The sequence below is a fragment of the Rhinoderma darwinii genome, chromosome 8, assembly GCF_050947455.1.
Source record: "Rhinoderma darwinii isolate aRhiDar2 chromosome 8, aRhiDar2.hap1, whole genome shotgun sequence".
Taxonomy (NCBI): Eukaryota; Metazoa; Chordata; class Amphibia; order Anura; family Rhinodermatidae; genus Rhinoderma; species Rhinoderma darwinii.
The window spans coordinates 22,124,338-22,140,755 of record NC_134694.1 but is presented as its reverse complement, the minus strand read 5'-3'; the positions used below and the strand labels follow the sequence as shown (position 1 = coordinate 22,140,755).

The window sequence follows — 16,418 nt, the reverse complement described above, 5'->3', positions numbered from 1 at the left end:
TGCATCATCTCTTGTTTAAAGTGACAAAGGGTTGGGTGTAAGCGGTTGTGTTTACCTTGTGGTGTTGTGCTAGTAGCACAACACCCAGAAGTGCCTGTATGGTCTCAGGCTGTATGGACTGCAGCTGGTAAATCCGTGCAGGGGCCGTCAGGGCTCCCTCAGTAGATCGAGATAAATGGAGAAAAAAAAAGAGGATACAATTCTCCAGCGCTGTCCAAATGTTGTGGAATTGAAGGATTCAATCCAAGGCAAGAACTTTAAATGAGATATATGTTTAATGGATAAGAATGCTACGCGTTACGAGATCGGACCGATCTCTTCATCCGGCAAATAAACATACCTGTTTCATAAATGTTTCTTTGTCTGATGAAGAAATCGGTCCGATCTCGTAACGCGTAGCATTCTTATCCATTAAACATATATCTCATTTAAAGTTCTTGCCTTGGATTGAATCCTTCAATTCCACAACATTTGGACAGCGCTGGAGAATTTTATCCTTTTTTTTTTTTCTCCATTTATCTCTACAACGAGGCTGTGGCACTACCAGCAACAAAAATTTCCTCCTTACATGCACTTCACACTGTGAGGAGGAGAGCGAGGTGGCAGAAAGCACGGCCGTCACTTGGTTCACATCCAAGTGACTGCTGTGGTTTACATGGCCCCCATAGACTTCTATTGGCAAGTTAGTGTTTTTTGTTTTTTTACCGGGCCGTCATTTTGGGGTTTATTGTTTTCACTGTGGCCGTGTGACGGCCGTTATATAAAAGGCCAACTATCCCTGGCATGTGAATGCAGCCTCAGTAGATCTAATTATCTCCCCCACTGTGTTCTCATCTGGCTGTGGAAGACTATAGTTGGGCAATACACATAACCACAAAAGGTTAAAACTCACATACAAACAGTAGAAATATAAACTAAAGTCAAAATTTGAACAAATAATGGTTTACAAAAAGCACACATAATGCACCATCACAGCGTGGTTTCTTGATTTTTCACCAATGATGTGTAGCGACTCTAAGGGTATGTGCACACACTAATTACGTCCGTAATTGACGGACTTATTTCGGCCGCAAGTACCGGACCGAACACAGTGCAGGGAGCCGGGCTCCTAGCATCATACTTATGTACGACGCTAGGAGTCCCTGCCTCGCTGCAGGAGGACAACTGTCCCGTACTGAAAACATGATTACAGTACGGGACAGTTGTCCTGCAGAGAGGCAGGGACTCCTAGCATCGTACATAAGTATGATGCTAGGAGCCCGGCTCCCTGCACTGTGTTCGGTCCGGTACTTGTGGCCGAAATACGTCCGTCAATTACGGACGTAATTAGTGTGTGTGCACATACCCTAAGTGTGACAACTGGAATGAATGGCTCTATAGGGATCTGGATACATGTAACTCATTACACCTAATGTGACTCCACCCACTATCCTACATTTTTGGATGTTTTTGGCTCTTCATCGCCCCACACCATAGCTACATTATTAGTTGTCCAAATTCTTATTATTAGTCGTGTGAATGTAGCCTGAGTCACTTTACATTAGGACAACTTATAGATGATGAGGTCTAATGTCATGAATCCGGCACAGGTTGCACCCACCAAATGGCCTAAATGCTAGAACATAATTCGCCCCTCACTGAGCCCTTTCAGATATCCCGTATTAAGGAGTAGGACGGCCCTGACTCCATGAGTGGCCCATGTTTGGGACTGCTGGCCAAGTCTAAAGGGAAATTGTTCCGTGACCAGTTCCTGTAAGATAGTATTTCCTCATTGGCCCTGATTCATGAGAACATGTGGTTTTTGTGGAAATTATGAAAATAGTTTTCATAAGGTGACCAGTTTTAGGAACATGAAACAAGTCTTTGGGCATATTTAAGTTTTCACATGTCATAGATCACTTGTATGTAGAGTTTGCAAAATTTGTCAATAATTTGTTAGCACTTTATCAAGGAAAGATCATTGTAGTAGGTAAACGCCCTAAAGGCTTTGTTCACTCTTGTTCTGCTTTTTTATTTTTATATATAAGGCCCCTTTCACACGGCAACGTATTTTCCGTGTGGATTTGCGCACCGAAACTTTCGCAGAATACAGTACTATCCATGTGGATGAGATTTGTATAAATCTCATCCACATTCTCTGAAATATTATACACTCGGAATTCAGAGCATGTTGCAGATTTTCTAATCCGCAATTTGATAACCCCTATCCTGGCTGTTTACCACTGAGATGCCGTAACCACAAGTGACTGCGCCAACTAAGCAGAGTGCCGATGCGTTGCGATGACTGTCCGCCCTCTTAGTTTTTCTAGTATTGCAGTGTATTGTACGAACGGTAGAAAGACATTTGCATTTAATAACAATATACAAAAAGTAAAATAATGTAAGCAAAAAAAGCTAATGCCGCATCCAAACTGTTACAATATAACGATATTTGTTCTTCGCGGTGAATGCTGTAAATGAAAACAAAGGCAGAATTGATGTGTTTTGGTAACCTTTCCTCTCCCCAAAATAAAACTATATTAATTTGTTACTTTTTACTGCATCCCAAAAATTATTTTCAGAACGCTAAATTGTACATTTAGGTTGAGTTCACACAAGGCAGATACGCTGCGTAAAAGCACGAAGCGTATCCGCCCTGTGCACCGCAGGGAATTCCGGGCGGAAAAATGCACTAAACTGTGTTGCGGTTTTTCATCCGTATTGTCCGCTACGGAAAACTGCAGCACGTTTCTTCCCAGGAGACCGCTGCAGCCTGCGATTTGACTGCAGCGGCTGTCACATGGGATGAAGCGTCATCCCAGGAAGCTGGCCCCCTGACATCATCAAGGCCGGCCTCTTGGGATGACGTTTCAGCCCATGTGACCGCCGCTACAGCCTGTGATTGGCTGCAGCGGTTACGTGGGATGAAACGTCATCCTAGGAGGCCGGCCTTAGGGAAAAACTCACAGACTCCTGGGTAAATATAAGATTTATTTTTTTTATTCTGAGTTGCGCTGTTTGCAGCAGAATCGCTGCAAAACCGCAACGACTGCCATTTGTTGCGGGTTTTACCTCCCCATTAAATTCAAAGGGGAAAACCTGCAACAAATAAGCAGAGTTTATGCAAATACATTTGACATTCTGCGGAATAAAATTCTGCACCGCAGGTAAATTTCTGAGCGCTTTTTATTCTGCTACTGTATTTACTGCAGATTTTCTGCAACAAATTCAGCTGCAGAAAAGCCGCAGTATTTACGCAATGAGTGAACTGACCCTTAATGGTGTAATAAAAAAAAATATACAACCTAGCAACAAGCTGTCGATGGATAAATTTAAAAAAAAAAATGTCTGTGTCCTTAAAAGCTATGTGCACATTCAAAATCATGTGGTATTATTTTTTTTTTCTTTAATAAAAATGTGTGTTTGGCGCAACTTTCTAATGACTTTTTATTAAATTATTTTTACTTTTTGAGAGGCAGCTGCTTTTATATCCTGTATACAGAGCAGCTGTATCTAGTACTGAGACCTGAATGCGGCACTGAGGGGGTCCGTGACCGCGGGAGACACGCAGGATCTTGAGCTGTTATCGATCACATCTACGTTCCTGTATTCTCAAAAAAGTACACATAATTTTGAATAAAAAGTAATTAGAAAGTTGCACCAAACACACTGATAAATATTTTTATTTTATAACCCTATTTCAAAGATGTACAGAGCCTATAAGGGGCTAAGAGACACGGATAACATTTTTAGCAATTCTGAAATGTTCAAATATTTCAGTTTCCACCTTTCCTCTTCCCAATATCCTGGTAAAATTGGAGGTTCACCTGTAATGAACCAGCCTGGATATTTTAGGGAGTGACATCGGTAGCAAATACTTAATTTATTCTGATTAGAACCGCTTCAGATAATACAGCAGGACGTCTGGGGGAGACTCTTATTCTATTTCTGCCGTTCTCTAGTATATTCCTGTAGATTCACCAAAGGTAAATGTGATCTTCATGCGAGCTTCACTGACCGCTATCAAAACCGGTGCAGAGGAAAAGTGGAGCAGTTGCCCATGGCAACCAATTAGGGTGCTGCTTTAATTTTCCAAAGGAGCTCTGAAAAGGAGGCGGAATATGGTTGCTATGGGCAACTGCTCTTTTCACTGTGCAAATCCGACCTTATCGGAACTGAAGATCGTTAAAAATGATTTGCTCTTGAGAAGATTCCGAATAAAAAGTACAGAGCGATGAACATTTGTGGGTATTATCTGACTTGAGCTATCCGATGTGGGGGCGGGGGGTTATTCTTTTACGTTTGTGAATGGCCTATAAGGAAAATTATCGTTTAGCTCCTTTATCCCTTTTGATCTTTTCCCTCCTCCTTTTTTACTGGAATTTGTAGAAGAAGAACTCGAGTACAGAACTTATTTTGCTGAGCACAATGTAGTCTTTGTAAGAGGATTGCCGGGTTTATGCTAAAATACTTCTCTTAGTTGACTAACAATCTTGCGGGAAGATATCTTTATCGGACGGCCTCCTGCACGTGAAACTTCTCTACTTACTAAGAAGAGGCACCCCCCCTCCTATAATCTTCAAAATCTGCAGTACTCTTCTTAACCATTTAAGAACCACCCGCTGTAAATTTACGACAGACGGTCCTGGTCCTTATTAGGGATGTCACGATACCATAATTTGGACTTCGATACCGATACTTTGTTTAGTATTGCGATTTCGATACCAATTTCGATACTTTTGCCAACAGTAATAACAAAAAAAAATTCTTCCGTTTTCTGATGTGAGGCGCGACGTGTGATGAATTTTGAACGCGCCTCACATTAATAGTAATTAATCCCATCATGTTTCTCAGTCATAATGGGTTAATGTGCGAGGTACATGATGGGGTTAATTACTATTAATGTGAGGAACATGGAGGTTAAATTCATCGCACCTCGCGCCTCACATTAATAAGTGAATGAAAGCCGTGTTTATTTCATTTTTTTACAGCGTACACATCATAAATGATGCAAAAAAATTGTTGTGCAGGTTATTACGGCCGCGCCAATACTGAATGTGTGAATATTTTATGTATTGAGACTTATTTTAATGTTTATTGTAAAAAAAGGTGAAGGTGTATTTTTTAAAAATTTTAACAATACTTTGTTTTTACTTTATTTTTAAACTTTAATGTACTGACATATATCAGATATGTGCCAGTACATTAGCCTGTGGACGGATAGCACACAGGCAGTTGTTAGGACATACTTGGGTAAGACAGCCCTGGGGTCCGTCAATAGACCCTGGGCTGTCTGCCCATATATGGTATGGCCCTCGATCGCGTCATAGGAATTCCCTGTGACGCGATCCAGGGGCATCCCCCCTCCTCATTTTCTCCTGAATGCTGCAGTCAGCTGTGATCGCAGCATTCAGGGGAATAACGGCGGAGATGAGAGGTTTCTCTGGTCTCCGCCGTTATAGAGCGGGGCTGCGGCTGTGTAATACAGCCATTGCCCCGCTCCTGACAGGAAGTGTGCGCGCGGTCAGCATGAGGTGATGCGGCCGGCGCTGCACTAATGAGCGGCAGTTCAGGCAGGGCCGCCATCAGGAATTTCAGGGCCCCCTACAGCAAAATTTTCTTGGCCCCCCTACCGTGGCACCGCCTGTTAACGGTGTTCCGTCCAGCACTATATCATGGTACCCAGGGCCGCCATCAGGGGGGGTATTAGGGGTACTGATGTGAGAGGCCCGGCCAAACCTAATTGAAAGGGGGGCCCGGCAAACTGCCGCGACTTGCCTTTTGGTAGAAAAAAAAACAGGCCCCTGCAATGGGGCCCGTTTTTTTCACCAAAAGAATGTCATGAGCTGCGGGTCCCCCTTTCAATTAGGTTTGGCCGGGCCTCTCACATCAGTACCCCTAATACCCCCCCTGATATCGGCCCTGGGTGGCATGGGGGCCGTCAAACACCGCCGCCCGTGCGACCGATCGCGCACACCCGCAAACTCCCGCGCATGCGCACCGGCGACCGCCTGGAACCGTGCACCGAATTTTGAGGCAGATTTTGACTTGCCCACACTATATTGCCGCGTTTGTTGCCCGCGCCGATTGAGGACAGCAGACAGAAAACGCAGCGAAAAATGCATTTTCTGCCTCCCATTGATTTCGATGGGAGGTCAGAGGCGGAACCGCGGCAAGAAAGGACGTGCTGCTTTTTCTTTTTTCCGCGACTGGCTCCCATTGATTTCAGATTAAATCAATGGGAGGCGGTTTTGGAAGTTGTTTGGTGCTGATTCTGACGCAGTGTCCGAGTCAATATCAAGGGCCAAAAACTCTGTGAACTGGGCCTTGTTGTTAGGAGGGCTTATTCAGACGAACGTGTAATACGTTCGTGCAACGTGCGTGATTTTCACGCGCCTCGCACGGACCTGTGTTACTCTATGGGGTCGTGCAGACTGTCAGTGATTTTCACGCAGCGTGTGTCCGTGTGTCCGCTGCGTAAAACTGACGACATGTCCGATATTTGTGCATTGTTCGCGCATCACGCACCCATTGAAGTCAATGGGTGCGTGAAAATCACGGCCAGCACTTCCGCAGCCTTATAAACTATGAATGAAAACAGAAAAGCACCACGTGCTACAAACATACAAACAGAGTGTCATAATGATGGCGGCTGCGCGAAAATCACGCAGCCGCGCATCATACGCTGCTGACACACGGAGCTGTTATGGACCTTTTGCATGCGCAAAATGCCACATTTTTGCGCGCGCAAAAAGCACATGCTCGTGTAAATCCGGCCTTAGGGTAGGAACACACTAGGCATGAACACTGCGGATTTTATGCAACACATTTTATTGTGGAAAATCCGTAGCGTATTATAGTCGCAGCAGAGAGTATGAGATATGAACAAATCTCATCCACACGCTGCGGAAATGCTGCGGTTCTGCCGCAAAAATCACAAATGAGAAAAAAAAAAAGGCACTTTTTTAAATTTATAAAAAAGTCTAGACTTGCCCCGGCCGTAGTTTAGGTGACGCGATCCTCTATTCTTAGTGCAGCTCGGCCTCCTGTCATGACGTTTCATACCATGTGACTGCTGCTGCGGTCACATGGTCTACAGCGTCATCCCAGGAGGCGGGGCTACGTTCAGAAGAGAGAGACGCGTCGCCCTAAACTACGGCCGGGGCAAGTCTAAAATTTTTTTTCCCTGCAGGATTCCCGCAGCGGACACGCCTCCCGAAACCTGCGCGGGTGCGCGCGCAGGCGTTCGTGGGTGCGCGCACGCGCGGGAGCTTCCTTGTGCGCGCGATCGGGTGCGCGGGCGGACTGTTTGACGGCCCCCCATGACAAGGGGAGGGGGCCCACAGCAGCTCACGACATTCTTTTGGTGAAAAAAATGGGCCCCATTGCAGGGGCCCGTTTTTTCCTACCAAAAGAATGTCGCGGCAGTTGCCGGGCCCCCCTTTCAATTAGGTTTGGCCGGGCCCCTCACACCAGTACCCCTAATACCCCCCTGATGGCGGCCCTGAGTTCAGGCACTGGAGTCAGAACATGGGGGTGTTTTGTAGTGCGCCCGCCATGTTCTGTCTCCAGTGCCGCCGCTCATTAGTGCAGCGCTGGCCGCATCGCATCATCCTGACCCCGCGAACTTATCATGACTCAGGAGCGGGGCTGTGGCTGAATTACACAGCCGCGCTCCCATACATTCATGTATTACTATACTGAGCTGTGCGGCTGCGCAGCTTCGTATCGAAATACAGGAAATAGTGGTATCGAACCGTTTAGGGATGCAGAGTATCGAAACAGTATCGAAGTTTCGATGCATCGTGCATCCCTAGTCCTTATACCCGTGCCAGTGTATATCTATAGGAGTAAAACAACATAAAAGAAATACCAACCCAATATCCCCTCCCCCCAATGATCACACCGCTAGTCCCAACCCAATTACCCTAAATTAGACGTGTAATATCTAAAAATAAACTGTAGACGACGCCAAATATGGATAAAGTCGATTTTAGGGTTACACTATTTGCAGAAAGATTTGCTAAGCAAAAAAAAACAACACAAACCCTGGATTATCACTAAAAAACACAGCAAAAATACATTGATCACCGAACAAATAACTGTGTGAACGGCCCGGGAAACAATAGGTGTCCTATTAGTGGCAGTTTTCACGGATCCCTCAGTAGACTCAAGTCTGTGAGGGATCCGAGAAAACAGGTCCCGCACGGGTTTTTCATGGTCGATTTGACACCCAGTCGTTTGAATAAATCCTAAAGTACAAATGGGGGAGCGGGGGACATTTTTTCAGAATCTGTGCTCCAACGTTGGGGACAGGCAGGCTGCTTCATCCTGCGACATTCAGGGCGGGGGGTGTATGCAGCGTTTAGGCCTATACTGAATAAAAAGTATTCTTTCTGCATTCCACATAAATGTATGCTAAAAGGCTGCAAAATAAAGTTTCCAAAAACATGGTGGGAAATAGGCCTTGGGGGCAATTTCTCATACTCCACAATCTTAGGCTACATTCAGACGAGCGAGTCCGATTTGCATGTGTAAAAAAACGCAGTGTTTTTTCTACACTTCATATCCGTGTGATTTGCGTGTGGCATGTGTTTTTTTTTCTCCTCCGCGCAAGCACTTATTTTTTTATTCCTCTGCATTTCTTTGTAACTGATATCGTCCGTGTGCTGTCCGTGGTTTGCACGCACCCATAAACTTCAATGGGCGACTAGGTGCGCAAAAACGCACCAATATAGGACGTACAGTAAGTTTCACACAACGGACCCTCGCTGTGTGAAAACTCGCGCATGTCTGAATAGCCCCGTTGAAATGAATGGGTCCGTGTGCTGTCCGTTATTTCAACGGCACGTGGACGAGGAGCACGCTCGTCTGAATGATCCCTTAGTTGGAGTCCTACACTGGGGAGATTTTGGGGTTTCTGCTTGCCTGCTACCTCCATAGCTTGACGCTTTTTCTGCCTGCTTGGAGTAGTGTCATAAATTGACTGCTAAAAACTCATTCAAATGAATCCTGTAATACATATAGTAGATGGGGTATTTATTTGTAGGGAGCACAGGATAGATGCGAGTGGCGGTACCCAAGGCAAATATGATTTTATTGGGAATTTAGATCAACCGTAAATGGTAAGATAAAATATATATTTATATTTTTATTAGGAATGTCGTTTGTTGCATCTGTTAATTTGCAACCTTTGGCACTCCAGCTGTTGGGAAACTACAACTTCCAGCGTGCCCCGACAGCCAAAGGCTTTATTATTCCAGCCGACAGCTGCCAGGGCATGCAGGGATTTGTAGTTTTACAATAGCTGGAGTGCCAAAGGTTGCTGACCCCAGGTCTACATAGACTAAAATATTTGTGCTGATTTGATACGTGGTCTGTCTGTATGTATTTTATAGGTCAAACGGTTCTCATTGTGTCCCAAGATGGTAAAGCCAGATATCCACACCCTTGCCCGCCACCTCAAGCAAGAACGCCTCTATGTTAACTCTGAAAAACAGCTCATCCAAAGGCTGAACGCTGATGTCTTGAAAACGGCAGAAAAACTGTACCACACATCTTGGATTTCTAAACAACAGAGAATAAATTTGGACAGACTTATTCTTACCAGGTACAGAATCTCAGATAATGGCGATCTGGACTATATTATATCCAAGGTCTTTGATATCAAAGGCTTCTGTGTATACGTATAATATCAATACATCATAACCACATAGAAACAAATGGTTGGAAGTAAGCACAAAATGAAATCAATGAGTTAAATTAAGTAGTTATGTGATGTTCTCCCATTGACTTTAATGTGTTCTGTTTGGTTTCCGTCAGGGTATCCATTGTTTTACCGGAAAAAATTGTGCAGCACAATGCACTATTTCTTCCTGCGTTTTTACCTCATTTGTGACTGAGATTCCCAATGGAGCCTCTTGCGCAGATCTGAGCTTAGCCGAACATTTATAGACTATCCATAGGACATGCCATAAATGTTTGATTAGTCGGTGTCCCATCTCTGGGGCCACTACTAATCACGAGAGATGTCCCAGTTTGCTGAGGTCGTACTTGTGTGGATGCGCTCTATTCTAGTTTTTGGGAGTTTTGAAATCGCTGTCTGATCGTTGTTGCCTGTTTCTGTAACAGCCATAAACTATAATGAAGAGTATTCACATATGAGCGGCCAACTCTTTAGTCCAATTCTCAGCAAACGGGGACACAGAAACTCTGTTCTCATTAACCGTTAAAGAGGCTCTGTCACCACATTGTAAGTGGCCTATCTGGTACATGATGTGATTGGCGCTGTAATGTAGATTACAGCAGTGTTTTTTATTTAGAAAAACAATAATTTTTGACGGAGTTATGACCTATATTAGCTTTATACTAATGAGTTTCTCAATGGCCAAGTGGGCGTTGTACAGAGGAGTGTATGATGCTGACCAATCGGTGACCAATCGGCGTCATACACTTCTTCCCATTCATTTACACTGCACATAGCGATATAGCTATATCACTATGTGCAGTCACATACACACACTATACTATACTAGTGTGTTTATGTGGCAGAACATAGCCATATAGCTATATCGCTATGTGTAGTGTAAATGAATGGAGAGAAGTGTATGATGCTGATTGGTCACTGATTGGTCAGCGTCACACACTCCTCTGTACAACGCCCACTTGGCCATTTGTAAAACACGCCCAGTTGTCCACTGAGAAACTCATTAGCATAAAGCTAAAATAGGTCACAACTCCGTCAAAAATGATCGGTTTTCTAAATAAAAACACTGCTGTAATCTACATTACAGCGCCGATCACATCATGTACAATATATATACACTTATAATGTGGTGACAGAGCCCCTTTTAAGGTCACAGGTTTTGTATCCCATGTGATCAAACGTTTCGGGCATATCCTTGTGGGTGCCCTATACATCTCTTTGATGTGAAAACACCTTTCAATTTGTATATCTCATAACATTAAAGGGCTCCTGCACACAAGCATGGATTATGTACTACAGTGCAAGGAGGTCATACAGCTCCTTAGCACGGAGCATCTCGCCCTCCGTGCACTGCCGTACAGTCTCTGTCGGGTGTCATGCTTTCTTCTAGGGGAGAAAAGTTCCATACATCGAAGGGAACATGAAATAATTCATACGTAATCCGACAGTAAAAAAAAAAAAAAGTCAGAGTGATATGGAGGTACAGTTGAGGCGCTGTGTAAATGGGTGGCAGCCCTATTACATCTATGCTCAAAATGGGAAGATAATAAGTCTCCCAAGCAGCCCTCTCATGAAAAATGTAGTGCTCATGGTATAAGGTATTCCGAAAAGTGCCCTCTAAGATGAAGCTTTACACGGTATTCTTCCCTGCCAAACGAAAATCAATATTTCTCTAATCTGAAAGAGCTTGCCTTCAGGTTATGTGCAGAATTTGAAGGGCTGCTCCACTGAGTATTACTCCTATTTACCAGTTGTATGTGGCTGCACAGTTCATTGTGTCCATTGTGTATCCTGGACTTTCTCCTTTGTTAAACTACATATAATGATGGTGTTGGTCTACAACACCTGCATCGTTCTGCTTGTAGACCTCACCATTTGTGCATATCAAACATTGTAGGAGACTGTTCATGCATGCGGTCTTTTTTTATTTATTTTTTAATTAACTCTTTTATTTAAAAGATAAGTAAAATGCAGCATAACAAATATATAAAAGCGTCCCATTAAATGTGACAGAACACATACAAAGATTAGAAGAGAAAAAGCCGCACGGGTTCCGAGTTTAATGGATGGTGACATGCTGTCAAATCGGACGAGCCCAATCCGATGTTATAAATGCCAAAAAATGAAAAGTATGGAAGTAGCAGCAAAAAGGTGAAGTTTATGGTCAATGCATCAGCGTAGCAGAAGCAACGTTTCGACCCATGTTAGATGAAGTCTTTCTTAAGGCTTCAGAAAGACCCTTCATATAACACGGGTCGAAATGTTGCTTTTGCTACGCTGATGCATGGACCATAAACTTCACCTTTTTGCTGCCACTTTTGCAGATGCGTGCTGCTGTCCATACTTTTTCATTTTTCAGAACGCAAACAAGTGTCAATTGTAACAAGATGATATAACGAAAAAATTCTCTTTCGTTTTGTACATATCATGCAAGAGGTCCGGGAGGACAACGACAGGTGACCATGAGAACGGGCTGTAATCGTATATCACCACTAAGGTCATCTATGGCCGAATTGAGATTCTGAGAGGAGTAGGCAGTACTTGGGGAGCTACACCACAAACCCCAAACTTTGAGGAATTTGTCTGGGCAATTTCTGGGTTTAAATATGTGTTCGTATGAGACAGTAGCGTTAACCATTCGCTTCCAAATCGAAACATGGGGAGGTTGTCTATCCATCTACCTTATTGCACTTAGGACATGAAGGTTCAGACATGTGATTAGTTTTGAATAGCCCAAGAGGAGTCCGGTATGCTTGATGTATAAAGTACATTTGGATGGTCTTGTTACCTGCTGGTGTAATGTGTAAATGTAGTAGTTCTTTGGTGGTATCTTCTGATACAGTTTTTTTTTTTATTTGGATGAATCGTTGGGAATTCTGAACTCTCAATTCCTTGTAGAGATTACTAGATTACTCTCCATGACTTGCACGCGTTCTACTTTTCTTCTCGTCTTTCGGGCTGATAGTTTAAACGTACGCAGGGCTGAGAGATATGTAACCTGTGACAAAAGTTCATCAAATGATTTATTTTTCCTAGTGCTGAAGCATCACCTGCAGAATGTTGCCAACATGCCAAGATCCTGGAGGATACCCAGTTTGTGGATGGCTACAAGCAGCTAGGATTTCAGGAGACCGCCTATGGCGAGTTTCTGAATCGACTTCGGGAAAACCCAAGGTTAATTGCCTCTTGTCTTGTGGCTGGGGAGAAGCTCAGCCTAGAAAATGCTCAGAGTGTTATACAGATGGTCTTCACCTCTCTGTATGGAAACTGTATAATGCAGGAGGATGAAAGCTATTTGCTCCAGGTGTTGCGCTACCTTATTGAGTTTGAGCTAAAGGAAAGTGACAACCCTCGTCGGCTGCTCCGGAAAGGTACTTGTGCTTTCAGCATCATCTTTAAACTTTTTTCCGAGGGACTCTTCTCAGCCAAGCTCTTCCTAACAGCAACTTTACACGAACCCATCATGCAGCTATTAGTTGAGGATGAAGATCATCTGGAGATCGATCCAAGCAAGGTGACCGAGCGGTTCTCTCCAGCTCAGCAAGAGAAATTATTTGGGGAGAAGGGCAGTGATCGCTTCAGACAGAAGGTCCAGGAGATGGTCGAGTCCAATGAAGCCAAGCTGGTTACACTGGTCAACAAATTTATTGGTTATTTAAAGCAAAACACCTACTGCTTTCCACACAGCCTGAGATGGATTGTATCTCAAATGTACAAAACGCTCTCTTGTGTGGAAGGTCTGGATGTAGGTGAAGTGAGGTCGATGTGCACCGACCTCCTCCTGACCTGTTTCATCTGCCCAGCCATAGTGAACCCAGAGCAGTATGGGATTATATCTGATGCTCCAATCAACGAAGTGGCTCGATTCAACTTGATGCAGGTATGTAAACCAAGCTGGGTCTCCTCACTATGTTCTACCCGATTTTGACGTAGTTGGAATATCTCCACTGATTTTCACAAAATATCTCTGCTAAAAAAAAAATTGCCAATTTTTGATAGCTCAAACTGATATCAGGTCGGAATAATTCTAAGCCCAGCTCCAAAAAGATGGGAGTTTGTAGGAACATTCATCTAATGTTAGTATCATATCGTGTGACTAGACTCAAAGAGCATATTCCACTTGATGAATTAAAGGGATTCTGTCACTACCGAAAACCCCCTAAACGACCTTGCACTGCCTGCTGATGAATGGAGAGGACTACTAAGCTCGGCAATATAATGCCGTCGTTCGCATGCAGTGCCTGGCCGGTTTGGTGGTTCATACCGTGGGAATGCAAGTAGAAAGATAAAATGTACAGATTTGAAATCCGCATCTCTTTAAAGGGATTGTCCAGTTTGGGGGCTGTTTTTTTTTTATACTGATGTCCTATCCTGTGAGTAGGTCATCGTTATATGATAGGTAGGAGACAACACCCTCACCCTGCACAGGCCAGCGGTGTCAGTGGCAGGAAGTAGAATGCCCCGTACACTGTATAGTGGCCGTGCTGGGTTACTGCATCTCCTCATATTCACTTGAATAGGAGTAGATCTGCAGCACGGCAGCTGTACAGTGGTCGGAGCCTTCTGCTTCTGTCACCGACCCCTGCATAGCAGCCAAACAGCTGATCAGTGCAGGGCCTGGGTGACGGACCCCCACCGATCATGGACTGATAAACTATCCTATGGATTGGTCATCGGTATATAAAAAACAGCCTCCAAGCCCTTTTAAGCTATTTACTGAGCACTGTAGATTAGGGGGGTTTTCGAAGTCCCTTTTAATGACATTGGCCTTTCATTATTAGTTGATATGTTGATATATTTAAGTTTACAACTTGCCAACTTCCCTATATGGGGCTCCTGTGGACATAGGGCAGTACCCACACTCAAGCAGCAGACAGTCGCTCAATGGGAGCGCACTGTCACAGGCCTGAATCAATCACTCCCAATAGAAATTGATTTTGCTGACCTTTAACATGGACACTGCTGGGGCCTATAACCTTGGAAGTCACCGCCTGGTTCCAAGCATCAAATAGTTTAAACGAATGTCGACCCTTGAACACAAAGGAAATCCATGCCCCGATCCAAAGGAAATCCATGCCCGATACTACTTTTCCCTGACATCGTCTGTAGTGGGAGAGTCTGGACACCCCCATAGATTGTCACAGTCCTGCCAAAAGTGGCGGGTTCAGCCGATCTTAATCTAATTTGTATGTGCACCTTTAATGTACACACATTAAGCTCAATAATAACCGTATGCAGTAAGCTACCCCTAGTGGTGGCTGCAGTTTATCTCTGTGTGGGGGATTTGGAGCTCTGTATCAGCGAAACCTTTCACAAAATGGTAGTCATTCACTTTAGGGCAAGAAAGTGTTTGAAAATAGAGACAAACCGAACAAATTGGTAATGTGACTTGGTTTATATCAGAGATACTTCTGCTCGAATCTACACATACCTTACAGGGATTGTCTAGTGTGCAGCCACTGTGTTCAAAATCTCCATTAGATCTGAGCAAGCCTGAAGATCCCGGCTAATAACTCTAATCCTCAGTCACTGTTTCCCTTTGATAAAGCGTCAAAGAAAGCATTATAGGCCAGAAAGGCTGGATGTGATTACTGCTGGCAGCGTCCAGACCAGTCCATGAATGTAACAAACCGGTCATTCAGGTCCTTCTCTCTCTCTGCTGTAGGTTGGCCGCCTCTTGCAGCAGTTGGCTCTGACAGGATTTGAGGAAGCGGATTCCCGCAGCAGGAACAATCTCAGTAAATTTGACAAAGTAAGTAATGTCGTGTATAGACAATAATTGGAGAACGGAGTCAGTTCTCCGTAGCTAATTGCACATTTTTCTTGGGTTTAGACCTAAAAAGTCATTAAAGAGGCTCTGTCACCAGATTTTCAAACCCCTATCTCGTATTGCAGCAGATCGGCGCTGCAAAGTAGATTACAGTAAAGTTTTTTTTTTTTTTTCAAAAACGAGCATTTTTGGCCAAGTTATGACCATTTTTATATTTATGCAAATGAGCCTTTCTTAAGTACAACTGGGCGTTTTTACTTCTTTTACTAGCTGGGCGTTGTGAATAGAAGTGTATGATGCTGACGAATCAGCATCATCCACTTCTCTTCGTTAACACCCAGCTTCTGGCAGTGCACAGACACACAGCGTGTTCTCGAGAGATCACGCTGTGACGTCACTTTATGCCCCAGGTCCTGCATCGTGTCGGACGAGCTAAGACACATCGGCACCAGGCGACAGAGGCTACATCGACTTATGCAGGACCTGGGGCAGGAAGTGAGCGACGTCACAGCGTGATCTCTCGAGAACACGCTGTTTGTCTGTGCACTGCCAGAAGCTGGGTGGTAACGAAGAGAAGTGGATGATGCTGATTCGTCAGCATCATACACTTCCATTCACAACGCCCAGCTAGTAAAACAAGTAAAAACACCCAGATGTACACACACAATACACGCCCAGTTGGACATAACTTTAAACACGCCCAGTTGTACTTAAGAAAGGCTCATTTGCATAAATATAAAAATGCTCATAACTTGGCCAAAAATGCTCGTTTTTGAAAAAAAAACAAAAACGTTACTCTTATCTACATTGCAGCGCCGATCTGCTGCAATAGGAGATAGGGGTTTGAAAATCTGGTGACAGAGCCTCTTTAAAGTGACATTCTACCTTAGAGGATCTGTCATTGTTTTAGTAATGCTCTATCGCCTAACTAATCTAATAGGCGCTGTGATACTGATCACTACA

General features: G+C 44.1%; 1 protein-coding gene across 8 annotated transcripts in view; it reads left to right on the top strand.

Annotated features, from left to right (window-relative positions):
* GAPVD1 (GTPase activating protein and VPS9 domains 1) overlaps nucleotides 1-16,418 on the top strand; it is a 74,471-nt gene that overhangs the window by 14,185 nt on the left and 43,868 nt on the right. For all 8 annotated transcript variants that reach the window (XM_075835482.1, XM_075835481.1, XM_075835483.1 and 5 more), the window contains exons 2-4: nucleotides 9,378-9,589; nucleotides 12,722-13,565; nucleotides 15,351-15,437. In XM_075835482.1, coding sequence (XP_075691597.1) covers nucleotides 9,405-9,589; nucleotides 12,722-13,565; nucleotides 15,351-15,437 — 1,116 coding nt within the window. In that variant the 5' untranslated portion in view covers nucleotides 9,378-9,404. The remainder of the gene's footprint in view (nucleotides 1-9,377; nucleotides 9,590-12,721; nucleotides 13,566-15,350; nucleotides 15,438-16,418) is intronic.